The 27,411-nt window shown below is 48.3% G+C and overlaps 1 protein-coding gene across 6 annotated transcripts; it reads left to right on the forward strand.

Moving 5' to 3' along the window:
* On the forward strand, positions 1-27,260 carry LOC103091845 (glycoprotein hormone alpha-2). 6 transcript variants are annotated; one of them, XM_076067692.1, is made up of 5 exons: positions 1-285; positions 731-820; positions 23,836-23,932; positions 25,250-25,425; positions 26,169-27,260. In XM_076067692.1, exons 3-5 carry the CDS (start codon positions 23,842-23,844, stop codon positions 26,265-26,267), a joined length of 366 nt encoding a protein of 121 aa, XP_075923807.1. In that variant the 5' UTR covers positions 1-285; positions 731-820; positions 23,836-23,841; the 3' UTR covers positions 26,268-27,260. The 6 variants fall into 6 exon arrangements, with proteins under 6 accessions (XP_075923807.1, XP_032811811.1, XP_032811812.1 ...); XM_032955920.2 differs by lacking the exon at positions 731-820; XM_032955921.2 differs by lacking the exons at positions 1-285; positions 731-820 and adding an exon at positions 22,846-23,065.
* Positions 27,261-27,411: the final 151 nt, after the last annotated feature.

Below are 27,411 nucleotides of genomic sequence, written 5' to 3' on the forward strand. Positions count from 1 at the left end.
ACCGCGAAGAGGGGCTATTCATTGACTGGCTGGGTAATTTGGCGTAATGCAGGTAGGTGTGGCGAATTATTCAAATCCAATCATTAAAAGGTGTAACAACTATGCGTTATTATCCCAGGATAATGGGGTAGTGAGGGGGGTGTACTTTAATTATTAATATTCGCCACGTTTAACGCAGTAATTCTGCACGTGCCGGAAATCGAGCACAAGGTATCCATTGTCGCTGCGGCTCAGGTTCTTGGCGACGCTGTGCCCGGATGAGTCACTTCAAAGTCCGGCTCTCCGGTGTGTTCTCGCGTCGTGCCGCGGAATCTATCGTTCGGCGCGATGTCCGACGTTTTGCATCCACGTGCCGGACCCCAAAGCAGCTCCTAGCTCGTGCGGCCAAACGTCGGGACACCCGTGCCCAACAACACAACCGGGAGAAGAGAGACAAAAAGATGCCTCGCCAGTGGTGTCACTTAAAAGTCTTGTTTAGCGCGGCCAGGAGGGTGCTCTAATGAGCGTGATATTTTCTCTCCGCGGCCAGGGTCCCCCCCCACCCCCACCCCCACCCCCGCCCCCGCCGCCGCCCAGCTGAAATCTTTCACCTCGGACCTTGCGATAATGTCCCGCAGCTACGTTGTCGGTGAGCGCCGGGCATTGCCATGGGAGAGACGACATTCGAGTGATGGTGGTGCTTCGCTGCTTCGAATAAGTGTTGAGGCATTCCCTGTTGACATCCCAACAGATCCAGTTGGCGGACATTCTGCATTCCCAATGGCAGGGGGCGAGTCGACGCATTTGGGCAACCACTGTTGACTCCTTACCTTCGACAGAGGTACTCATTTTATCAAAGCCGTAATTATAATATATTATAAATATGGGGGGGGGACACATTCCCCCCCCCCCATATTCAAATATGCTCAAAAGCCCCCCCCCCCCAATATATTGCTATAAAATAGATTTATATTTATATGATTGTGGTTATGGTTGTACTTTATTAATCCCTAATCTCTGTCATTACATACAATGAAACAAGAAAAGGTTAAAAAAATTAAAACCAGAGCAATGTAATACAATACACTATTAGACATTATTGTAAAAAAAAAATCCGTCCTATGTGTTAGCGAATTCTTTAAAATTTTAGGCAGGAAATGGCAGGAAATTCGTTTTCAAATTCAGATATTTTTTTTCTGGGGGGGGGGGACCCCCAGACCCCCGGTAAAGATTTGCTCCCCCCCCCCAATCTTGCCTCCATGGCTACAGCCTTGCATTCTATCGACCCTGGAAGGATGATGGGTTGAGTCCACCTAAAGCCAAGATATTAACTCGCACCCTTCCGATTGCGTATACGCTGTGTCATTTGGAGTGGTTGTCCTATGCTCGCTCATGGTTCCTGGTGGAAGTCCTTGGTTCGATTACAGATGCAGTTGAGCTGTTTGTTGTTCTTCCCCCCCCTGCACCTCCAATTTGCGCGGTTGGCTACGTACGGCGCGAAAGAAGTTCAAGATAAATGTGCCAACCCTTTCAATAACTGATGTTGCCACGCTATTCGGAGTGCTACAGACAAAAACCCTATTTAACAAATGTTTAAATAAAATTAACTATTTCACTGTAATTGTATCTTATCTATGAAACAATTGGCTACTGAACTCGATACTGAGCTTAACCGTTCATGCCCCACTGTGTTCGTAAACCTTCGGGAAACGGAAATTATGCCGCCTTGTTCGCAGGAGAAAAACGCGGACTCAAAAAACGCAACGATTTGTCTGTCCAAAATATCGTGGTCGTTGGTGGTGTGTGGACACCCAATGAACAACACAAAGGCAAAGATCCCTCGTATCGCCTTTTTAACAGACTGTATTGACGAGTGCTGCTAGCGAGTAGCACCGATTAAGGTCCGGAGCGGGACACGAGGGGGGTGGGTGGTGCAGCAAGGCACTCATTTGAGGCCCGAGACCGGTTCGGATGAGTGTCACTGGTGTGGGCTGTGAGCGGGATTCCAAGTCAGGCGACCGAGTTCGTAGCGCAGCGCGATAAACCGCTGCACCGCCGCTCCCCACACCCACAAAATGACCCACAGCGGCTGCACGCAATTCTTATAGGGACACGTGTGTAAGAGGTCGCGCAAGACGCCACTCTCCGTGACGGAGAAACGACACGCGGCCGGTATCCAACCTTGATGAACCCACCGGGAGGGTGAGGCAATGCTCGCCCATTCCCTGTTTAACGGCATCCAAATGTCCCATTGTAGTTGGCGAGGCGTGTGCAACCCTGGCTGGTAAGCAAGGCATAGTGCGGCTTATTTCAGATGACTGTAGTAACAACGCTACTAAATTACGTACGATTTGGAAAATCTTTAACATCATTAAGTGCAGGCTCTAAACCTCGACGCTTTCAGTTTTGTTCACGTTGATTAAACTCTTGTTAATGCCGCGTTTCATCCACATCCCAACTAAGCAATGCTACGCACAATGCAATATTTTTTTTAAAAAAACGAATACACCGTAATATTAACAGTGGACTGCATACAAGAGGAATGCCTTTTATGTGCATTTTTTTTATTTAGGAAATATTTTTCTGCTTCTGATGTTCAACTGATATTTGTGTTGTCTTGTGATATGATCAACGTTTGGTCTCATTGAGCCGTTACCTGGCCTAAGAGTGGGGGGGGGGTGGGGTGATTTAATTGAATAGTCACGCGACAATTATTTACCGTCTGCTCCAGCCGTTCGCATCGTTTTATTCCTTGCGGATGCCCAGAGTCCACTTGCGAGATGGCGCGATTGCGCCTGCTCGTGTGCATGTGCGTGCTAGTTGGATTATTATTGACGTCGCAAGATCGTGAGAGGTGGAGGCGGCTCGGTGGGGGGGGGGGGGTTGGGGAGGCCTTAATCCAGCGGTGGATTAACCACGGCCAACGACGACGATGACGACGCTCTAGAGTGCGTTGCGTGTTGATGAGGACATCGATGCTTGTATTTTCATTTCATCACCGAAGGCCGCCAGGCTCCCGTGTGAACCTCCGCGCATCACCACCGTTGCCTGTAATAAACGCAGCCTAATTCGCCAGCCGAGGGAGTCTTCATGAATCTCGCACTCCGCCCGCACAGACCCCGTCATAACGCGAATTAATTTACTTGCTAATGAAAAAAATGTCGTGTGTTATTCGCCCTGTTGAGCGAGTCGTCTTTTTTGTTTTACCTTTGCCTCTTATTTTGGTTCGCCTTTGCTCGATTGCCAAGTGGGGCGTATGAGTTACGCTCTTTTTTTTGTTTGAAATGCGTTGGTAATCATCGCCGGCGATAATATTGTCCGTGGCACCGCAGCGCGTGATTGCATCGGAGAACCTCCGTCGGCGGCAGTTGGACGTTCGGAGCGAATCCGTTTATTCCCGGCTGTTATTACTTCTTCGGAGCGTGCTAATTGCTGCGTGAATCTCTGTTACGAGGAACGCAACAGCAGCAGCAGCAACGACAACTCGAGAGTGCCTTCTGTGAGATTAAATACAAGAGAAGAGCTGGCACGGCCGATGCGATAGTTCACGTGGAGTGCGGCGCATTGTGCCGGATATTTTTTTTTGTGTGCTCACATTTTTTTTGGTTTTCAGCGGCGGCACGAGCAAGCACCTTGTACCTAATAGATATATACACCCCCATTTTGGGTTGTCGCTGTTTTCACGCGTTGAAATGTGGAGGGTTTTTTTACACGTACTCGTAAGGCTTTCACGACCAATATTGTCCATAATAAAAAAACGTTTTTGTTTTGGGTTAGATCTCGTAAATATAAATGTGCCGTTAAACCCACCACCACCCGACACAGCCAATTATTAAGGGTTGTCACGTCAACAAAACGTGCCAATTTAGTTACTACTTCAGCACACCGGTGTGTTGGAGAGTAAACCAAAACATTGACCTATTTGATACTTGGTATTGCATAGCTAAGCCGAGCATGGAATGGGAAATAATGAAACTATTAAATTACGTAATTAACAGTCCCAAGAACAGAGATATAACACGCTAAATTAAGTCTTAAAAAAATAAGTCGGTTATTTAAGGCACACCCGGGCTACGATGACGTCATCATAGTAATTTAAATCACCAGTTATCGAACTATTGTTGCGTGGCGGACAGCATGCGCGTTATATGCGTCACACGTTGTAAGGTTTTCGATTATTGCTTTGCGGAAGGCTTTTTGTTGAGTGAACTGCACCTTGAAGAACTGTAACGTAATCGACGTTAGCCACTGGAAGTATGGAAATGCACAAAATAAATACTACACAAATGTGAAATGCAAGTAGAACAGCGATGGGGAAATTGATGTTGGGATAAATCGTCATATCGTAAAAAAAATTGATGGAGTATATTGTATGGTGACCCTTGCACGTGTCTGTCCTGAGTGGGATGATGAGAGGTTCAGGAATGGTCATCCTGGCAGCAATAGCAGCAGCGGCTTTTGGCTGGCAATCAAACAGAGATGGTCACTGCATCGCGCACGTTCAGATGCGCTTCTGCGTCCGTATGGAACGCTCTTCCTTCCGATATTAGGAAGCTATGCATTCTAAAATATACATCGAAAACTCATTTCTTTAGAACTGATTTTTGTGTTTTGTTTGTTCATCCCCCGCGCCCCCGGTTTCCGTGGTTGACTATGTACGGCGCGAAAGAAGTTCGACGTACATACATATCTTATAAGTACATATCTTTACTTCTCACCTAGAATTAGTTTTCATATATCTTCAATTATTTTCATCTCGTCAGCAAATAGTTCACTTTAAACATCTTGATTTGAATATTTCTCATTGAAAGAATATAAAAAGTTAGAATCTTTTATCCTCCGTTTTGCATGAATTTCCATTTACATGCAGCTTGCATGGACCTGAGCACTTCATCAATAAAGACCTCCTCCTGGGAATATTTTACTTGAACAATTGTCAGCCATGGTCAAACCACTGCTGGATGAAGGCCTCCCACAACCTCTGCCATCTCTCACGATCCTGTGATGTAATAATCCATTTGGCAACCGCACGAGTTGATTTCATGTCTCCATCTCCTTCGTAGACGTCCTCTTATTACGTTTTCCACTTTCTGAGAGGATACGTTTTTTTATATTCCTTTTTGGGCTACAATCACGGTCTAATCCGTACTTTATGCCTAATTGGCAGAGATGCTGGCAATTCAAATCCGTTACACATGGATGGTGCAAAGCTTTTAAAGTGACATCTGGTGTGGCCTAACAATGATTCAAATAAAAGGGCCTGTGACCTATATTAATTGCCAAATATACTGCTTGACCACTATATTTCCTGTCCTGATCTCACCCCACTCAAAATTAATCACAGATATAAAACCCTTCTATTACGCGTCTGATCTCATTTCACTTATTGTCAGCTGAATGAATCATTATTTTTAAAACACACAATTGGTGCGCAGGCTTCACTCAGTGATCTTTGTCTCCATCTTCCATCGGTCGACGCTACGCTCTTACGACCACGTGTAATAATGTCATCATGCAAGCTATTACTCATGCGATTTGCAAATTTAAATTTTAAAATGTATCGTATAATTTTCGAAAGATCAGTCCAGATGCTGGCTAGGGCTGGTGTTTTTTTTTGTTTCATTTTTTTATCCAAAGAACCGTGGTGCGGCTGCGCCGAACTGGCCCAATGGTATCGCGTTCGCCTCTTGCCGCAGGCGTTAGTGGTTCAAGTCCAGTAGGCCGCCCTGGTTAACAAATGCGCTGCATTAACCATAAAATACGCTTTACAGTGGATGCCATGGGTCCTGTGACGCCGTTGGCATGAGAGGCTATTGTGGGCTGGCGTCATGGTTCAACTTTGCCAAATGTAAAAAAAAACATTACTCACGAATTTGCAAAACACGAAGCAATTGTCACCCATTGATGCAAACATGTATTAGAATCCTCCTGAAAAAGGGCATTGACACTGGGTGAGGCTTTCCTGAATTAACGAGCGTAAAACATTATACTCATACGGTAATTGCAAACTTTAAAATGTTCGACGGCAGTAAATTAAAAAGTGAAAACCGGGGAGAGCAATGTGCCGCGTTTTGTCCGCGTCAATTGCATTGTCCGAGGCGGCATCGCTGAGCAGCATCGGCCAAATTCCCAACACTAACGATTTTTTTTTCTCTCCGTTCGGTCTTTAAATTGAAAATGTAATTACCTAATTAAAGCATACATTAATTTCTAAAACGAATTATCTTGGGGAATGAAGCACAATAAAAAAAACCTCGGCAGAGTTAAATTTAGATCGCGTGATGTGAAATGAACATTAATAACATGATAATGGGACCGGACAATTAATATAACTGATGACTGCTGTCAGGTCTTCACGCCGCACTCGTTACACTTATACTTTGACGTTTCGTAGGATCGTCGGCCTGCACGCACGAACTCGGTGCTGCGAAGATCCACAGATGGCATAACTTACAGGAGCTGCAGCAGTACATCCACGATAAACAATAGCAAACACAGACACATTTATCTTTCCCTGCTTCCATTTAGCAGTGGATGTACAGGATTTTGACACGCTCCCCCCCCCCCCGTGCATCGATTTTTTTGTCAGTTTGTGTGCGGATTATTTGTACAGCGTTGAAGAACGCCCCAAGAGAAGAGACACGCATGCACACAGACAAAACAGACTGTTTGCTTTTTCGTCTGGATAGACTGTTGGTAGTGGTGGTATAATATGTGGGTTGTTGCAGACCACAAGACGATGATGCGGGCAAAACCAATAATAATTGTTTTCAAGTGAAGGAACCAGGTACTCATTTGAGGCCGAGTCGACCTAGGGGAGGCCCAGGACTGGTCTAGATGCTCGTCACTGGTGTTGGCCATGAGCGGGTATCGAACCCTGGTGGCCAAGTTCGTGCTTCTCACACACACACACACACTCCATGTACTGCTTACAGTAACATTTTTAATCCATAAAAGCACAGAACGATGAGACCCACTCTGTTGGCGATTTTGATGAATCGCAGAGTGTCTCGCATTGAAATACTGGCGCACGATAACGTTCCAAACAAAACAAAACGTCGTTGCCCCCCGTCCCCAAGAAACGAAATTACTCATCCATAGACCGTCCCGCTTGGCGCACGTAAACGCTCCTTGGTGCACCTGAACGCTCCTTGGTGCACGTGAACGCTCCGTGGTGCATGTGAACACTCCGTGGTGCACGAGAACGCTCCTTGGCGCACGCGAACTCTCCTTGGTGCACGTGAACGCTCCTTGGTGCACCTGAACGCTCCTTGGTGCACCTGAACGCTCCTTGATGCACGAGGACGCTTCTTGGTGCACGTGAACGCTCCTTGGTGCACCTGAACGCTCCTTGGCGCACGTGAACGCTCCTTGGCGCACGTGAACGCTCCGTGGTGCACGTGAACGCTCCGTGGCGCACGCGAACGCTCCTTGGTGCACGTGAACGCTCCTGTTTTTGACAATCCGCCTGTCGTGCTGAGTCTCCGCAATGCCGAGCGGTGCTTGACACGCCATCGTTTTTTTTTTACAACGTGAAACGAAACCAGGTCGGTCTCCGTCACAGTCCCCCAGCTGCACGCTTTCCCTCTTTGTTGACGTCGCTACATCGGTTACATGTTGGACAGCGGTCCTGAAATCAAAGAGCAGCAGCACCGTCACGTCCGTGTTTTATTAATGGCCGACGACAGTAAGGGAAAAAAGTATTTGATCCCCTGCTGATTTTGTACGTTTGCCCACTGATAAATAAATGATCAGTCTATAAGTTTAATGGTAGGTTTATTTGAACAGTGAGAGACAGAATAACAACAACAACAATCCAGAAAAACGCATGTCAAAAATGTTATAAATTGATTTGCATTTTAATGAGGGAAATAAGTATTTGACCCCTCTGCAAAACATGACTTAGTACTTGGTGGCAAAACCCTTGTTGGCAATCACAGAGGTCAGACGTTTCTTGTAGTTGGCCACCAGGTTTGCACACATCTCAGGAGGGATTTTGTCCCACTCCTCTTTGCAGATCTTCTCCAAGTCATTAAGGTTTCGAGGCTGACGTTTGGCAACTCGAACCTTCAGCTCCCTCCACAGATTTTTTTATGGGATTAAGGTCTGGAGACTGGCTAGGCCACTCCAGGACCTTAATGTGCTTCTCCTTGAGCCACTACTTTGTTGCCTTGGCCGTGTGTTTTGGGTCATTGTCATGCTGGAATACCCATTCACGACCCATTTTCAGTGCCCTGGCTGAGGGAAGGAGGTTCTCACCCAAGATTTGACGGTACATGGCCCCGTCCATCGTCCCTTTAATGCGGTGAAGTTGTCGTGTCCCCTTAGCAAAAAACACCCCCAAAGCATAATGTTTCCACCTCCATGTTTGACGGTGTGGATGGTGTTCTTGGGGTCATAGGCAGCATTCCTCCTCCAAACACGGCGAGTTGAGTTGATGCCAAAGAGCTCCATTTTGGTCTCATCTGACCACAACACTTTCACCCAGTTGTCCTCTGAATCATTCAGATGTTCATTGGCAAACTTCAGACGGGCATGTATATGTGCTTTCTTGAGCAGGGGGACCTTGCGGGCGCTGCAGGATTTCAGTCCTTCACGGCGTAGTGTGTTACCAATTGTTTTCTTGGTGACTATGGCCCCAGCTGCCTTGAGATCATTGACAAAATCCTCCCGTGTAGTTCTGGGCTGATTCCTCACCGTTCTCATGATCATTGCAACTCCACGAGGTGAGATCTTGCATGGAGCCCCAGGCCGAGGGAGATTGAAAGTTATTTTTTGTTTCTTCCATTTGCGAATAATCGCACCAACTGTTGTCACCTTCTCACCAAGCTGCTTGGCAATGGTCTTGTAGCCCATTCCACCCTTGTGTAGGTCTACAATCTTGTCCCTGACATCCTTGGAGAGCTCTTTGGTCTTGGCCATGGTGGAGAGTTTGGAATCTGATTGATTGATTGATTGCTTCTATGGACAGGTGTCTTTTATACAGGAAACAAGCTGATATTAGGAGCACTCCCTTTAAGAGTGTGCTCCTAATCTCAGCTCGTTACCTGTATAAAAGACACCTGGGAGTCAGAAATCTTTCTGATTGAGAGGGGGTCAAATACTTATTTCCCTCATTAAAATGCAAATCTATTCATAAAATTTTTGACCTGCGTTATTCTGAAGTTTGTTGTTGTTATTCTGTCTCTCACTGTTCAAATAAACCTACCATTAAAATTATAGACTGATCATTTCTTTGTCAATGGGCAAACGTACAAAATCAGCAGGGGATCAAATACCTTTTTTCCCTCACTGTAGATTCAGGCACAGACCAGAATTTCAATCGGATCTCTCTCTTGTTTTTGTTTGTTGGGTTGTTAACGTGACCTGAACTGCCACGGCGTGCTGGTGTGAGAAATTTAGATTTGCAATCCAGGGTTGGTGGGTGGGTGTGTGTGGGGGGAGGGGGGCGGGGGCTCGCCGGTTCGATCTCTCGGCACGGCAGCTGAAAAAACGCGCGGTAAGTTGTTGTTGTAACAAACAATGACATTCGCCCAGCGCGCAGAAATGGGTACGCCCGGCGGCGAGTCGATTGGGGGGGGGGGGGGAGGTCTGCTGTGGCGGAGTCAGTCGTGCGCCACTCCCACCTCCATCCGAGACATCTGAGCAGCGTGGAAGGGTTGAAGGCCGACGCACAATCCTCTTACAGGCTGCTCTCTGTAGCTCCCTCCAACGGAGGCCCTTTTTTTTGTTTGGCCGAGCAGTGGCGCGCGAGCGAGCAAGTTTCGGGGGGGAGGGGGGGGGGGTTGCACCTTTTACCTAAACTAAGATTCAATCCGGATGCAGCCGACTGCGGCGATCCCCTTAGAGTCGAGGGGACACTTAACTCTCGTTGCGTTCATTATAGCGCATTCGCTGTCCATTGTCGATCGTTCGCCACCCCCCACCCACCACCACCACCACTACCGCCCCCATCGGTATGTCAAGAGTCAATCACTTTTGGCCGGAGCAATTGGCCCGCGCAGTCGATGCGCGCTCGCCCGTTCCGTGGTGCGTTCGCCGCACCGCTCATCGCCCCCCCCCCCACCAACCTGCCGATGCCCGATTGCAACCCCCGCGTGTCCGCTCGCGTGCACCATGGGAAATGCGGTTACATTCCCGAGCACCTCTGACCTCTCTGACCCTGACCCCTGCGGCAAGCGAGCGGGAGCGGGAGCGTTTGATGCATCCGTCAGACAGAGCATTGGCAGACTCTTTCTGTCTCATCGCTGCCCCTGCCTGGGCTTATAAGGGTCCTGATCTCAGCACTTTTCTCTAATTGCATTTCTCTCTGCCTCTGCTTCAAAAATGTCGCCGAGCCAGCGTCGACTGGAATGGCCGCCCAGTGCCTGGCTGAAAAAAAAAACAAAACCCGGCTTCTATGGGCAATTACAACTAATTGATAGCCCGTTTAACTGCATGCAGAGTTTATACGGGCTGTGTGCACATCTCATTTCTTGGCACATTCACGGAGGCGTTGCCTTGTGCGTGGGGTTTTTGGGGTTAAACCCCGTCGAGACGTCGCCTCGGGAAGTACCGTTTTGGAATCTGGAATCTTTAGCGGGTCTTCGGAGCAATTAATTGCCTGTGACAACTTCGTCCCAATAGCAATTCTCGTTTGGTGGATATTTCTATTCAAGGATAATCTCTGCTTCATGTGTACGACATTGCTAGCTCAGGCTCACTGCGCTATATATTTTTTTCAGAAGTGACCAGGCCACAAACGATAGCTCAACGAAGTGGCTTATCGCGTGGACATTTCCCTTCAGCCGAATACTTGAAACGGCACGTTTCTAAATGTAGAGGGGGGAAACCGGAGGACCCGGAGAAAAATCAACACGACCACAGCGAGAACATGCAGACTTCAAATTTGCAAGCGTCAAGGTTGGGATCGAACCCGCGACCTCCTGTATACCAGGCGAGGTAGTTAACATCCCTCTGCCGCGGCGCTCCCCAGCTTCAATAGGGCCTTCGCTATGCGCTGTAATGTATGTATATAGCATGTGGATAACATGATAACATGTGGATAACATGCTACGGCTATTTCCCCGTTGTTCCTGTTCATATGCCGCTTGCCGTTGTAACACCGATGTGCAGCTGTTCGTGGTTGTGCTGCTGTGCCACTCTCCGATATGTTACTGCGTGTTTCTCCTTATTTTATATGTTTATATATATACAGCGCCTGGCTCCAAGGCACGCGTTACAGCAATTATAAAAGTGTACGTAAGATAATCGTGGTTGAGATGATAAAGAGCGGGGTTATTATGACTAAAAGCGGTGGTGTAGTTATGGTGACAATTTATACAAACAGGTTGGGGAGGTTAAGGAGGGTGTGTATGTGTGTGTACGTAGAACTTCGTTCGCACCGTACGTATACAACCGCGCTAATCGGAGGTTGCGGGAATCTGTTTGGGAATAGTTCTCGTGCATCTTCCTTCTCTCCAGGATCTCCTCTCTTCCCTTCTGCACGAGTTGGATGAGGAGAACAGGGAAGCTGATGGTTGAGGCAGATGGATGGATGTTGCCAGTCTCGTTTCGGAATTGAAGGCATTGATCAGGGGGGGTGAAACGATTCCCCTCCCTCGGTGATTTAATTAATTGCTGTGATTCATGGTTGTGACTGTATTCAATGGTGAATTATAATGATTATTATTTTAACAATGCGGGACATGGCAGCGCCTCTAGTGGCTGCGGGAGTAATAGGAACCCATGACATACATGTTATGTGTAAAAAAAACAATTCATCATCTCAATACTGGCAAAAAAAATGGTCCCATAGATACACAACTGCTCAACCCGAGCTATGAATACTCTGATATTGGCATTCTTTCGGTAAAGTCACGTAGGTATAAACTAAAACAAATCACGACGTTTCCCACCTGATGACGGACGTTTGTGTTGCGCCCGAAACGTCGTGATTTATTTTTATTTTATACCTACGTGACTTTACCGAAATAACCAAAGAGTATTGGCATTCTCCCTGTGCTCTTCGCCTTTTGGGGTTTTCTGGTCTCACACTGGTGTTGAGACAAGGCCATAGAGGAGTCCATCTCTGGTGGACGCCAATCAGTTTCAAGGACAAAGCGCACATTACCAAAGCGCAGTTTGCTTGCACGTTTTGCCACAAGCGTGTGCGCTTAATGTAGACTTAATGATGCCTCGTGATGGATGTCTATTTGGTGTTTGAACATCTTAACAGCTCCTGTGTTCTTGCCGGAAAGCGTAAAGACATTTTTTTTCAGCATCTTGATGCCGGCACAAAAAAAATGGTCCTATAGATACAATATATATGATAATAAAAAAAACATTGATTCATTCACACGAGATTAAGAATTACTCTGGATTGATACATCTATGCGTTATTCCACCCCTATGCAACGATCAGAAAAACCACCAACCACTGCTCTTGCCATTATCACAACCATACGTACATACGTGTATTCTGTAAGTTAAAATGCATGCCTTGATTGAAAAATTCGTAAGAGTGAAATACAACTTTCTTTTTACTTACTTCAAAGGACAAAAAACATGTTTTGTCAGCTTTAAATGAAATGTGTGAACCCAGCGAAAGGCGAAATCCGGGTTGGGGGGAGGGATCAGCGTTGGAGACAAGACGGCGTTGCCTGTCAGCGTGAACCCCGCCTGCTCTTGTTGTAAAGAGGGGGTTGGGGGGGTTGGTGGGGAGGTGGGTTGGTGGGGAAGGTGGGGGGGGGTTGTTGGGGGGGGTGGGGGGGTTGGTGGGGAAGGTGGGGGGGTTGGTGGGGGGGTTGGTGCGGGGGGGACACCGTTGTGCCCTTCGTTGCCGCCGCTTGATTGAAGCCGAGCGCATTGTGCGTCTAGAGCCGCGATGAGAGAGAGAGAGAAAGAGAGAGAGAGAGATAAAGGCACCCGCGGCCGTAATACGCACGGCGATCGCCGTGTCGCCAATGTTGGTGCCGTGCCCTTACAGCCGATATCAGATCTCCGCTGATGTAGCCGGGTTCACCGCGCGGGCCTCTGTCCTCGTCTCGTCCTCTCGGTTACAAAGGACGCTCCGGTTCTCGTCTCTCGTTGCACTTGATGATCCGGCTTTGACCGTCGCCGCTGTTGCACATTATCCTCTCGCGAGACGGATGTCAGCGTTGTGGTGTTTGTGGGTTTTACTCCCTTACGCTCCTTGCAATCGGAACCCCCCCCCCCCAGGACGCGATGTTTCTGTTCGCCCCCCCCCCCCCCCCCGCCGATCTCCAATCGATTCCCCATCGTACCTCCTGGGAGACACGAACGGCAGGACGGAGGTCGAGTCGAACCGCGACCATTTCAATACCCCTCCGACGTGTGGGTTTTTGGGATCCACCCCCCCTCCCCCCTGCTCTCCCCTGATCCCCCTTTCCCCCCCCCCTGCACCCCCCCCCCCCTGCTCCCCCTTTCCCCCTGCTCTGGAGACACCACCTGGAGAAGATTCCAGGCCACGCGTTGACAACGATGGCGAACAAGTGGAGACTCTTTGACTTTCGAAGCGATGAACATAAATTTGTACTTATCATGTTTCTTTCTGCCATTAAAAACGACTGTCCCATACAAGTGTTAACATGTGTTTTTTTAAGCACCCTGTACTACGCCTTCAATAGTGATGGTGTCACCGGTCGCACTTTATTCTGGGTCTTTGTGCCTGAGCTCAGAAACGGTGATTTCTCAACAGCGACAACAGCGCAACCCCCCCCCCCAGAGAGATGGTCCGGCATGTCCCATCTATCGCGATGAAGGTTCAATGTTTGTGGCCGAGTCGGATGGGGCCCCCGCAGCATTTCGCCTTGTCAAGCCACGCGCTCTGTCTAGGCAGTGACACCACCAAGCCGCGGAGGTTCGCGGTTCAAATCCAGCGGCAGCCCTCATCTAATACTGCGCGTGTGATAACCGTAAACCATTCCACGATGCGCCGTCCGCTGTGCCAGTATACGTTGAGAGAGGGACCCCCACCCCTCCCCTGTTTACTTCATACGCAAGAGTAGGCCGTTGTGTGTTGGCGCCGTGGATCAAATGTTTGGCCAATTTGAAAATCGCACCGCAAATGACCCAACTGTGATTCTACACGGCAGCAGTCCTCGTTGTTTCTCACCGCCTGGTCACGCAAAATAACACTGGAAGCTGGAGGTGGCGGCGAGGCTCCGTCAAGAGATTATACGGTGGCGAGTTGTTAACTACCTCGTCTGGTATTCAGAAGGTCGTGGGTTCGATCCTGATCTTGACACCTGTATATTTGGAGTCTACATATTCTCCCCGTGGTCACGTGGATTTTTCTCCGGGTCCTCCGGTTTTTCCCCTCCACATTTAGAATCAACGTCACGCGTTTAGAGTATTTGGTTGCTAGAAATGTGCACGTCCATAACCCACTTCGTTGAGCTATTGTTTGCGGCCAGGTCACTTCTGAAAAATAACAAAATAGCTCAGTGGGCCGAACCTGGTGTTTTTCAATAACCCAGAGTCCTCTTGTGCTGAACGCACGGGTTGTCATCATCCTCATCATCAGCCATTATCTATCTACTGGTGGATGAAAGCATCCCCATACCGTCATCATTGCTTACCGTCCTGTGATGCAACACTCCACTCAGCTCCTGCTGCACGAGATTATTTTGTCACTGAAATCTCTGCAGTGGACGTCCTCTCAGGCGTGTTCACTGCTTTGACTGCCAATCTGACGTTAGTCTTCACCTTATTTGTGATGTCTCCTACCCGTGCCCACGTACACTTCCTAAGAGTCTATGTTGTCTGATGTCTCTGACCTCCATGTGGTCCCTAACCCATGTGTCCATTTCCCTGCCTCTCATTGTAATGTCGTTGCTTCTTTGCACACTTTCAGATGTTGTTCCATTTTCTTTTGTCAATGAATATTTTTTCTGATCCGTACATCAAAGCCCGGGTGTAATGCACAACTTTAAATGAATTACTTCTTTATTTAGACACAATGGCGTGCTGCTTTTCATTGCCAAACGTTTCATTGTCAACTTCATCTCACCAAGAGCGCTCCAAGCCACTCTTGTCTGCCTCCTCATTGCATCATTTTTTTTATTTTTTTCCAGTCCAACTTGACAATAACTGCCCAAGATATACATTTCCCATTGAGTTCCTCTGACAGCACTCTTCGATTGTTGAGCAAACTTATTGTGCCAAAATTGTGTTTTGTTCGTGCGTGATGTTTTCTTTAGCCTCGCTTTGTTGAAGCCGTCTTTATTACGTTATTACCTCCATTGCTCGTCGTACTGACAGTGTCATCAGAAAGTCAGAGACGGTTCATTTTGTTCAATTGTCGGTTTTTTTCCCTTCCACATTTAGAAACATGCATTGAGATTATTGAGGTTATTTTGCTGTTATGAATTTGCACGCGACAAGCCACTTTGTGGAACTGTCATTTGCGGCCACGTCGTTTCTAAACGATAAGTTAATACCTCAGTGAACTCTGTTTGGTCGGAGAAATATCGTTTAGTTTTATTTCTACGTTTTTAGGTGATTTTTATAAATTAATTTTACTTTGCACTACTATCTTTTTTTTGGTACTGTTTGTTGTTGTAACGCTCTTACCCCGTGCTCCTACTGAACATCTGTGAAAAGGAGATTTATAGCTCATCGGATTCCTCCAGTATAAATACAGATTCTGATTCGCGTTTTATCTTTTTTCGCCTTTGCTTCTCAGAAATAATGTTGAGAAAACATCTGCAAAGGTCGCCTTTAACTTTAACCTTGTCTGACTCCCCTTTTGATATGTACTCTGGTACATTCTTCATGCCATCTCAGTGTATCTGTTAATGTTTCATAAATGTCTTTGAACTTTATTTAGAAGTATGTATAATTTAGGCTGAGTCAATTTCTACCCAGTCAAGTGCAACCTCTCGGTATGCAAGAGGCTTGGCCTCATGGCATATTGTGCGACAATTCAGACCGATAATTGAACATTAATTAAATAATAAGGCAGGTGGATAATGTTACTTTGTGAGATTATTACGTAGCAATCAAAAGATTTTGGGAACCTGATACTCGATTGCAAAAGATTCAAACGCTAATCTTTTTTTATCTAAATATTATGAATAAAATACGTAACATTACATATTTATTTTAAAGATTGTATATGAAACTATGTAAATTAAGCATAAATGTGGCACTTCTAAACAAAGCAAAACAATATTTACATGTGCCACAATTGCAAGCTAACAAGAGCCATCTCGTGTAATCTCATCACCGACCCATCACACGCGTGCATATATGCGGACCCTTCATACAGTATATCATTCATTTTTTACCCTCGTTTTGTTTACAATTTTGCAAGGTCTCCGCTGCACCCACTTGCAAGCTCAAGTTACGCGCACACTTGATGCGAGGAGTCTTTGGCCAAAAAAAAAGATTAAACTTGCACATGCATTGTTAACACTTTCCCTGCCATTATCAGACTTGCTGGGCAACGAGCGGTTATGGGAAAGCGTTGTGCAAGTTTCCCTCTTGATCGCTATCGCCGCAAGTAATTATTTGACGCTTTGAGCACGGCTAAGCGTTCCGTGCGCAGCGGATTAAATATAAGTCGTGCTCAGCACTCCGAATGTTTATATGCTTTAAAAAAAAGATAATACGCCTGTTAAGAATGACGTCGAGATGCGTTTTCCTGGCGTGACGGAACGCACACTCGGCCGACGTCACGCTTCCCCCGAGCGACGGACGGGGTCAATACTTTTTGTAGGTATTGCGCGGTCGTGCCGTGTATCTCTCTATCTCTCTATCTCTCCCTGATGTGTTTTCAGGTTGCAACAACGGGCATTGTCCTGAAAAAACAACCTCCCGCGCACACATGGAGCGAAATGCCGCGGACATCGCGCCGAAGAACGAGCGACAGCAGCCGGGACAACCGTGCACCAGAAGGGTTAATGGCTGTCTGAATCTGAGCCCCTTATTGATCCGCCACCAGTCTTCGTGTCGCCGTATCTGCCCTGAACTTTGCAGACGATGCGGTAATTGGCTGAGCACAGCCCGAGTGCCTGAACCGCTCATTAACACGCCACTCACCACATTATTGGTCTCACTTTGGTCAAATTTTGCTTCTTTCCGAAATATATATTTTTTTCCCGATGAACTGTAACAGCCGGTGGGGCACGAGAAATATCACGTTTAAAATATATCTATAATACTGTCCATTCTTTCGCACCTTACATAGACAACCGCGTTAATCGGAGGTGCATATACATAATATCGCACACAAGCTAGAGTTCGATATTTGTTGCGTATATGCTCGGTAAATGGTGAATTGTGCAGATATGAAAGTCACGTTGATAAAAAACAAAATGAAGAGTTAAAACATTTAAGAAACGTACGTCCATTTAACACATGCAGGCGTGGTTACGAGCAATTGGCTGACTCAGCGGTAGAGCGAGCGGCTCACAATCGGAAAGTCGCGAGTTCAAACCCTGACTGGGGGCCGACTCGGCCCGATAAAATAAGTACCACTGTGTGGAAGTCGACACCGGTTGCCCTATGGATGGACTCGATCCCGCCATAGGAATGTGCCATTTCCACCGCTAGCCGCAAGCCCTAAGGATGGGATGAGCACTGCCTCAATGCTCATTTGGACACGGAGTCACTGGGGACTCCGACCCGCTGAAAGCTTTGACAATGAAATTTGAGAGAATTATTCAAAACGTGCATTATAGACGTATGTATTTAACGTAACATGTGCTCTTTGGTATGACTGATGTATAAATAAGGCCCTTTTTTTTAAAATTACCCGAACGTGAGACATCCCTTTCTGTGAATCCGTCGTATTCTTCAAGTGCGTCCCGACACCCACCCCTGCGTTGAATATCCAACGCCGACCCAAAAAAAAAAGGCGCGCACTCGCGCCGCGAAGGTGACATCGCGACGTAACATCGACGTCCGCTCACTTTCACAAACGGTGTGCATCTTAACCGCGCAGAAGAAGCATGGGCGGAGCAGGAAATATTCTCGAGCCCCACGCTTCCCATCGCCCCATCAACCCACGCCGGCATCACGAGGACCCCAGAGCCTGGCACTGATAGACTATACCCCCCCCCCACACACACACACATCGAGCGTGATAGATCGCGTCTGCGTCGGCCGTTTGTTCGTTTTAATCCTAATAATGAAACCTTCACCTTTGCGTCTCGCAGAGATTTACTCGGGGGACAATAAGCTAAGTGTTTCTTTAACGTGTCCGTCGACATCGCCCTGTCCTCGTGCGCATCGCCGCTCGCTCGGCTTCGCCACGGTGACTCTGCCCCCTCGTCTATTCCCCAGCATCGTCGGGCGAAGGACCCCCTCCACGCGGATAGCGGCCAGGGGGTCGGCAACTTGCGGCTCCGGAGTCTCATGCGGCTCTTTAAGGACCGCCAAAGTAGTGACGTGATCTGTTAAAGGACCACCGTCTCGTATTCGCAATGCGGCTCTTAAAATGTTGAGTTGGGTTTTTTTTGCTTACCGAATCCGAAAAAAGATAGCTGTTCTTGTTATTTTGGTTACCCCCACCACCACCACCACCAACCCTGGTCTAGCCACAACAGACTTTGGGGCGAGTGCTGTTAGCAAGCACCTATGAAGCATGGCACACGAGCGAGTGGGTGGCGAGCACCACACCCGGCCTTTGTCTCCCGAGTGGCGATGTTCACAATGTTTACCTGCATCGCACCAAGGTGTTCATTTGAGTCGATCAAGGCGAGGCCAGTGACCGGTTCACTTAATCGTCACCGGTGTTGGCGGCCGTGAGCAAGGGAATCGAACTCGGGCGGTCGCTTTCGCAGCGTAGCGCAGCGCAGCGCTACGCCGTTGCGCCGCCGCCGAGCCATCCCGGCTTCGCGCGATGGCTCCATGAGCCGCGCTCGCCCACCCTGGGCCCTCTCTGCTGAAAGAACCTCGTGAGTGAGTGGGCGAGCGAGCGAGCGAGCGAACGGGGGTTGCTGCTCTAACCGGCTTGGCGTGGTATCGGCTAACTGGGCCCGGGGTGGCTTGAGGTCACTACGACCGTGACTCCTTGGAGAGTGTTTGTGCTGCATTGGAGGCATTCCTTGTAGCCCATCCATCACGCCACTCACTCGCTAATCAGCACTTAATGGCTGCATTGTAAACAGAGTCAGCAAGTGCAAATTTTATTGGATGTGCTGTGAATGTGGTTTCCGCCCCCCGCCCCCCAACACAATAACAAGAGCATGTTACCTGAAGGAGAAAATAAATTTGCAGCGTTGCCTTTGAGAATCTTTGTGGAAAGGTGGTAAATTACATTGTAACACTTTAGCCGTAGATTTTTTTGTTTTTCGTTTAAATGCTTTCGTCTTACGTTCCCCAATTTGATTATAGGCGTCGTAAGCCCCAAAGGAAACCCGTTCGGAAATCTCGCAGAGCAGCGCGCTACTTCCATCGACCCCCGTGCTAAGGGGAACAGCCCGTGGAAGGGGATGTCACAGAACAACATTTTGTTGCGACCCCCATAAATTGACTCTCGTTTTGTCCACACACCATTTGGGGGTAGTGGGGGAGGGGAGGCACAACTTTTACTCGCATTGAACCGCCGCTGTGGAGAAATGTCCATTTGCGTGGAGGCCAAAGCGATGTTGCTCTTGATTATATTATTCAGAGCTCGAATGCGGGCAAGTAAAGTGAAGCACTATTCTTAGCGCTTTCGGTAAAGTCACGTTGAAGGGAAACAATAAAATAATAAAATATGAATTACTGCAGTCACGAAAGCTTTAAATCAAAATTTAAAGTGAAGCACTGTTACGTTTGAACAGTTTACGGGAGTTGCTGTGCAGTCTCATTGATCTCGTCAAGGGAAGGGAAGTTCTTCTCGTCAGATCTCCGAGCATGATTGAGCACACAAGTACAGTGCCGCAATGACATTTTTTTTCCCTGCACCGTTCTCTGCTGCCATCAACCCCCAAGCCTCTAACACCTGTTATGCACGGTGGTCACCCAACCAAAGCGCCATTCATGTTCAAGCCTGCTTGGCTTTCGAGATCGGGCACATTCCAGAAGATTCGGTCAAAGGTTTTATATTACGTATATATATCTCTCTTAAATGTAATTGGAGAAATCACATAATTACCAAAAATTAGTTTTTACTCCAGGCCAGCGAAGGTCAAGAGGTCATGGTAGACGCTGCCGACGGTGCCATCACCTCTCGCCATCCCTTCCTGCTGCCCTCAGCTGTCGGGCAGTTGACTGCCGACCTAGAAGGTCACTTAGGCTCAAATTTTTACAACACCCCGAGAGAGGACCCCCCCCCACCCCAAACCTTGAGAACTGTGAAGGGTGGAATTTCAGAATGGTTTGTAACGCTCCTTTAAATAAACAAAACCAAATCCGACACTCCTTTTTTAAGACTGATGCGTTTTGTGTGTGTGGGGGGGGGGGGGAGTTGATCCCCCCCCCCCCCCCCCCCGTTTTCACGTAAACAAGTCTGCCCTCTACGGGTCGACAAACGTTAAAGCGGTTGAAGCTCCGCAAGCGCCTTGGGAGTTATCTCCTTCGAAGTCTCGTCCACCCGCTCGAAGCCAGCCCCGCTCCCCGTGCCCTCTCATAAAAGCCACCCCACCCCCCCTCCTCGTCAGCAGCCGTGCGCGACCGCGGTGTAGCCGCGGAGGGCGATTGGCGTTGTGAAGAATTTCATTTAAAAACAAACATAAAAACCAAGGCTCTCATTGACAATAAGTTCGAGAACCCGAAACCCCCCCCCACCCCCTAGCTTTTTATTATATACTTGAGATGCTTCAATGACGGCAAGGATATCGCCTTAGTCGTCGTCATCGTCAGTTTCCACATTTCCCCGGTGTCACGATTGGCTTAAGTGAATCGTCACAGAAACGTGCGTTTGGAGTATTTGGCCGCGAAAACATTTTCTCTCGATAAGCCACTCCGTTGGGCAATCATTTGTGGCCAGGTCGCTTCTGAAAAATAACTAATAGCTCTGGGCTTTACCTGATCAAATAAAGAGTTTAGTCTTAGTAAATGTACAGTGATTTGTTTACCTTTCCTATGCTTTGCACTCCTATCGTGTTTTTGTATTGTTTGTTGTAACTTTGTGACCTGCCCCTGGCTGGACATCTGTGAAAGATAGCTTCATAACCCATCGGATGTCTCCAAGATAAATAACGATTCTCATTCTGAAGTTAGGCATAGACCCCCATCAAGCGGTAGGGAGCTTGGGGCAGTATTGTGTTGGACAGTCGTGTGAAAAGTAAAGATGCGGCCCTGCATTTTTTTCTGATGCCGTTGCTGGTGGAAGGGAGACCTCACTCGGGGGAGACTTTGCAGAGGCTAAGCTGGCCCACTCTTTCAAGCTGTCCAAGGCGTATTTGAAGAGGTGGAATTACCCACACTTTACCCCACCACACGTGACCTACCGATCAATGGACTTGGTGTAACCCATCGACACTGCTTGGGTGCATAGAGGCGTGGTGGGTGTGATGTGGGTTGGAGTGTTTAAGAAACTAGCACTGTTGTATCTAGATTTGAAGTTTTCGTGACTGCAGGGATCCATACTCTCCCCACCCCCCCCCCCCCCCCCGGCATTTTGCCTTGTTCCTAATCCCTCTAGCAGCGCTCCACTCTTCCCTACCCCACAATCTCTCCTGCCTGGCTCCTCCCCCCTCCCTTACCTATATAGCCTCTTGTCACGGCAGCCCTTTTGCCCACTTCAGCAATAGTTTCTTGCTGTGGTTGTCCCACCTGATGACGGACGCTTGTGTTGCGCCCGAAACGTCGTGATTTAATTCATTTTATTTTATACCTACGTGACTTTACCGAAAGAACCAAAGACTATAGCACTGTTGTTTCAACTGCCGTGCCGACAGATCGAACCGGTTTACCTCTGGGTTGCGAGTTCAATGTGCTACCCATAACGACACGATCATCTCACAGTGTTATTTATAAGAGCTCCCATTTCCAAAACGATCGAAGGACGTCTCGTCTTTTTCAGACAACAAACTGGAGATGCGCCCATGAATTAGCATTTGAAAAGCTTTAGGTAACAAAAATCTTTGGCCATGCGATGCAACCTGCCCCTTTTGCCTCCGCGTTAGGCACGTGACTCCACACAGTGTCCGATGATCGGCAAAAAAGCATAGAAGCTGATTTATTCCAGTTCGTGCCAATGCCCTGGTGAGAATGTGCATTCCTATACAATGATTACGAACCTCATGCGGCCAACATTTCAAAGTGGATCTTGCTCCCTCTCAGGTGATGGTGCTCGTTGCCAGCTGGCATTGGCATCGCCGAGCTTGCAAAAGTGCCCGGCGTGGTTCCAGCCAGAACACCCGTGAGCTTAAGCTTCATTCAAGCTGGCGAAAAGTTATTCGGCGTCACTTGGACTGAATTATGGATTTTAAAAAGTCCTTTTTGTTTTTAGTTTTCGTTCGCTGTAACGCATTTAACAATTCTGGATACACCTCGAGGTGATTTGAACACATTTTAGCTCATATCGGCGGAAAATAAGAAAGCCAGTTCAGTTAAGAAAGGTATTCAGCATTAAACACACATTCATGTTGGTATGTTGTTTGTCATTATTATAGTACGCAATTATACACATTTACTTTCTTTCACGTTCATACTGGCATCCATTCAGAAAAGTTGTTAAAATATGCCTCTGCAGGAAGTTTAGTTTTTTTCAAGTTTCATTAGGTTCAAGGTCTGTGTGTTTTTGCAGCATCTCAATGAAAGAGATTAGATTTCACCCTGCCCAGCAGCTTTTTTTTCTTGCCTGTCTTCCACTCCTGTCTCTTTGTGAGTGAGCATGCGTGCGTGCGCGAGTGAGTGAGTGTCTGCGCGTGTGTGCGTGCGTGCGGTGCGGTGCGTAACGTGCGAGCGAACGAGCGAGCGAGCGCTGTTGCCCGTACGAAGATTTTTTTTTCTCTCTCTCGATGTGGAACGGTGCAGAGGTGTCCGCTTACCATCAGAAAGCGTCCTTCGCCCTACTTCCACCCTCCCCCCCCCGTCCTCCACTGCTAGCCCCCCCACCCCACCCCCCGCCACCAAGCTAGCCCGTCTTCTCACGAGCGTGCGGACGAGCGGAGGAGCCGTAACCCGCGGTTGGGAAAGCCCCCGCGTGCGTTTTTTGATGATCGTTCACCGAGCCACGCACAGCTGAGTCTCGTTCGTCCGGGCCGCTCTCGCTTCGCTAGGACTTAAGCGGTCAGAAGGCACGGGTTTGCCGGTGACACTTTCACCGCCTCCCCCACCCCCTCACTAACCACCTCTCTATCCTCTCTCTATCCTCTCTCTATCCTCTCTCGCCCGCTTCCCTCTCCTTTATAAACCCACGAGCGGCGCCGGCGGTAGCGGCGGTTTTAAATTCGTACCCGGACAAGTTTGTGTGCTCGGGACGCCGCGTGCATTTGAATCCCGCGTCAAAAAAGCCGTGCGTCTGAATGACTTTAAAGTTTCTCGATCTAGTCGTTGTTGTTGTTGTTGTTATAGACGCGCGTTGTTCTCACTATTTATTATGTGTAATAACAATAACAGTGACGGTTTTAAAGTATTGTCAATGTTTTGAAAGTAGTACTCTAGAATTGGTGTTGCCTTTGTCGCACGCAATTGAGGATTTTATTTGCCGCGTGATGTTTCATCGTTGTTGGAATGTTTTCCATGCCAAAAAAAATCCCCATTTGGTAAATAACAACCCTTTCTTTGTTGAAAAGGAAACCTGCTGGTGAATACACGGCTACAGACCGATTCAAGAAGATCACAGTTGCAAAAAAAAAACAATTTCGGGGTGTAATGGTCGAACGCAACGGATGGCGCAAACAGCCCGTCGAGCGATTATTTTTCGTGCAACTCCCGTTGTCTCTTTTCTAAAACTCGAATCCCCTCTGGCAGGCCTTGATGCAGCGCGTCACCATGCCCATGCTTTCCCTCTTGTGCCTCCTGGGCGCTGCGATGCCGGCCATCTCCAAGCCCGGATGCCACCCTTACCGTAAGCGAGAAAACCTTGAACGCTCACGCACTCGCCCAGACGGGCCTACGGCAATTGCTTTATTTTGTTTGTTAATTGAAGAATTTTTGATTTTTTTTTACCGGATGATGAATTGTGATCGGACATCTCGATTGCGATGGTGTCCAGGGTACTTGACTACTTGCGGCGATTGCGACGATGATGACGCGCGCTATTCGATAACCACTTGCAACGAAGACACGTTTGCGGGTAAAGAGGCGTACAATGAACGTGGTTTGGCGATTGCGATGATGGCGATAATGATGTTTGTTGATGAGACTGGGAATCCATAATAGAGGGGGTTTTTTGGGGGTTAGATCGCGTAAATATATGCATATATACTCTTTGTTTTTTTTCGGTAAAGTCATGTGACTTTACCGAAAAAAAACAAAGAGTATGAATCCTTGCAGTCACGAAAGCTTCAAATTTAGAAATATATGAATATATATTTACGCGATCTAACCCAAAAAAAAATCTCTATTATGGATAATATTGGTCGCGAAAGCCCTACGTGTTAAACTTAGAGTGAGGATGTCTGAAAAACAAACTTTCATAACGTTGGTTACGCACCTGCAGACATTCGCAATGGACACGATGCGATGGCGACGACGACGATTTGTGATGCCAGTGATGACAGTGGCATTCGTGAACGCTCTCGTGATGCGTTCTCCACAGTGTTGTGACGGGTGTATTACGAATGTCCGTGTGGTGGTCGCAATGTGGGCCATGCACTGCGCGACACTCCTGAAAATCTGCGGTTGTATTGCTGGGCACGCGCGTCACATTTTGCCAATTGGTCTCTGAACATGACCTCGGAATTCCCTAGGTTGACTCGGCCTAAACCAAGGTACCTGCGCGCGTGTGTGGGTGCATGTGTGGGTGCGTGTGTGAGTGCGTGTGTGGGTGCGTGCGTGCGCGGGTGCGTGGGTGTGTGTGTCGGTGCGTGCGTGGGTGCGTGTGTGGGTGCGTGCGTTTGGAGCGGTAGTGCTTGCTGTTCTACAACCCCGGAGACTCGAATTCGATTCCCACCAGTGATGATTGTCTGAATCGGTCCTGGGCCACCCCTAGGTCGCCTCAGCCTCAAATGAGTACCCGGTGCGACGTGTAAACGTCGCCACTGGGGGACAGAGGCGACCGGACGTGGTGCTGGCCACCCACCCCCGTCGTTTGCCGTGCCGGCCTTCATAGACGCTCGCTAACAACACTTGACCCAACAGTCTGCTAAGGCTACACGGGCAGGGGGTCTCTTTGTCTTTGCCGTGCGTGCGTGTCCGCAACGCATTGGTGCGTCCGTTCCAGCGTTCGAGCTGGCGCTGCGTCGCGAGCGGGGCGCGTGCCTGGCGCGCGTGCACGCCTGCGTGGGGTTCTGCGAGTCGAGCGCGTTCCCCTCCAAGTACTCGGTGCTGCAGGCCAGCCACTACCGCCACAACATCACCTCGGTCGCGCAGTGCTGCACCATCCGGCGGCTCGAGAAGGTCAGCCGCTGATGGGTGGAGACTCTCTCTCTCTCTCGCCGATTTGTGCTCGTCAGAATGAGTGCGCTGTTTCGAGTACAGAAATTATTGATTTTTTTTCTTCTTCTTTTTGCAGTTTAGTCAAGTTTGCAAAGAACGCATTTGGAAACCTCGCAGAGTATTGCGCGCCCGTGTGTCAGAGAATAGCCGCAGGCGATATTTTTTGCAGGACTCCTGAAAAATAATTTTTCAAATGCCTTTTTGTATCCTTTACGCAGTTATGGGGGTCACACTTTTCCCAAACGCAACGCTATGAGATTGTCGCATGACGAACCGATTTTTCACATTCTTAAAGTGAACATTTGGCCAGCTTGAGTGCAAAACCAAAGTTAACGTAATGGGGCTTTCCTGTCTGCAGTAGGTGCAAATCACCAAGACCATCAGCTCGCTAAACTTGAGAGCTCAGTTTCATCACATGAGGTTGAAATCTGGATTTCTTCATAGGAGATCTCAGAAATGTCGGCGAGCACTCTGAGCCCTGAGCCACCCCCCACTGGAAGGTAATCGTAAAAATTACCTTCCAGCGGTTGTCAATGTGCCATCACCCTGGCCAGCCAGGAGATTGCGGCAAAGCAAATGTCTGCGATGCCTCCTCCCTCACCTTGGAGGGGCGAGCGACTACCGCGCGGCGCGGTGCTGCGCTGCGCTGTTCGCTATGAAATGGTCGAGCTGGGCGTCACCGTCCGGGGCACGCTCTCGCGCAGGTGCGAACGCGAGTGAAGTGCGGGACGAGCAACCACGTGATGGAGGTGTTCACCGCCAAGGAGTGCCAGTGCGATGTGTGCCGGCGAGCGCGCTACTGACTCCTCCTCCCGGCTCCCGGCTCCCGCCGAGCGGACGACGGCATGGCCAAGTACAGCAACTAGGACGAGGCGTGTTCACGGATACGCCGATTTACCGACTTACCAAACAAAAAAAAGCACGTGAGTTGTGAAGCCGGCGGCGACGCGCGCGATGGTGAATCTCGCGCGCGTCGAGAGAGTGCATCGTACGTGCCGGTTTGCGATCGGTCCGTGTCGACCTCTTCAGCCGGTCACTAGGGAGGGCGCTCGCTGGATTTACCGCAATGAGTTTAAAACAACAACAACAAAAATCGACGAATCTTATTTTTTGTATCAAATTGCGGCGAACGGAATCGTGACAATTCGTGGAATCGCTCGCACATTAATCATTCGTTTATTTTGTATTCGTCCGGAGCGAGTGGAAACATCTATGCATTCGCTTCGTCTGTCTTGCGGTGGGGTAGCTCTCCGATGTTTCTTCGGGACGTAGCGTAGTTGCTGAAGCTCTCACAGCACGTGGAGCGAAACGTCGGACATCGTGGCACACAAGAGGGAGTACACAACTGAGAAATCACATTGGGCAGCCGCAATGACGTACGCAGTGGTCTGTGTTGGATATTTGGGCCAGTTAGTCAGAATTCTTTTTTTTGTATCAGATTTTAATTAAACTCTGTAGGAAGGGCTCTGGGCATTTGCTCAATATTTCTTAAGACTAAATGGTCACGGTCTCGCACACGAATCCTCACGCTATACACACTCTGCATTACCTGCTACGATACTTTAGTTTATCCATCCTCGGGCAGATTTCAGTCGATGGAATTCTTCAAAATCTGTCATTGCAAGAATGTCATTATACGCGATCTATGCGAAGGCGTTATCTACGAACATATTTTTTTGTATAAGTTCATACGTTAGTGGAATAAATGTGCTACGAACGCTTATCGTTGATGATAGTGTGGCCTCAGTGATGAATACTATTGATGTTAATGGAATAAACACGGCTTGTAACCACTGCTCCGCTTTGTACTGTAGTGTTTATTGAACGGCAGCGGAATGATTGCATACAGCAGCCGGAGAGAAACAGATTTCTTTATTTAAGTTTGTGTCGCCGGCACGTGGTCCGCTCTCTCCGTCTCTCTCTCTCTCTTTAGTTTTTTACGATCAG

Source organism: Petromyzon marinus, chromosome 17 (assembly GCF_048934315.1).
Source record: "Petromyzon marinus isolate PM22_M1 ecotype Great Lakes invasive population chromosome 17, UKy_Petmar_22M1.pri1.0, whole genome shotgun sequence".
Classification (NCBI taxonomy): domain Eukaryota; kingdom Metazoa; phylum Chordata; class Hyperoartia; order Petromyzontiformes; family Petromyzontidae; genus Petromyzon; species Petromyzon marinus.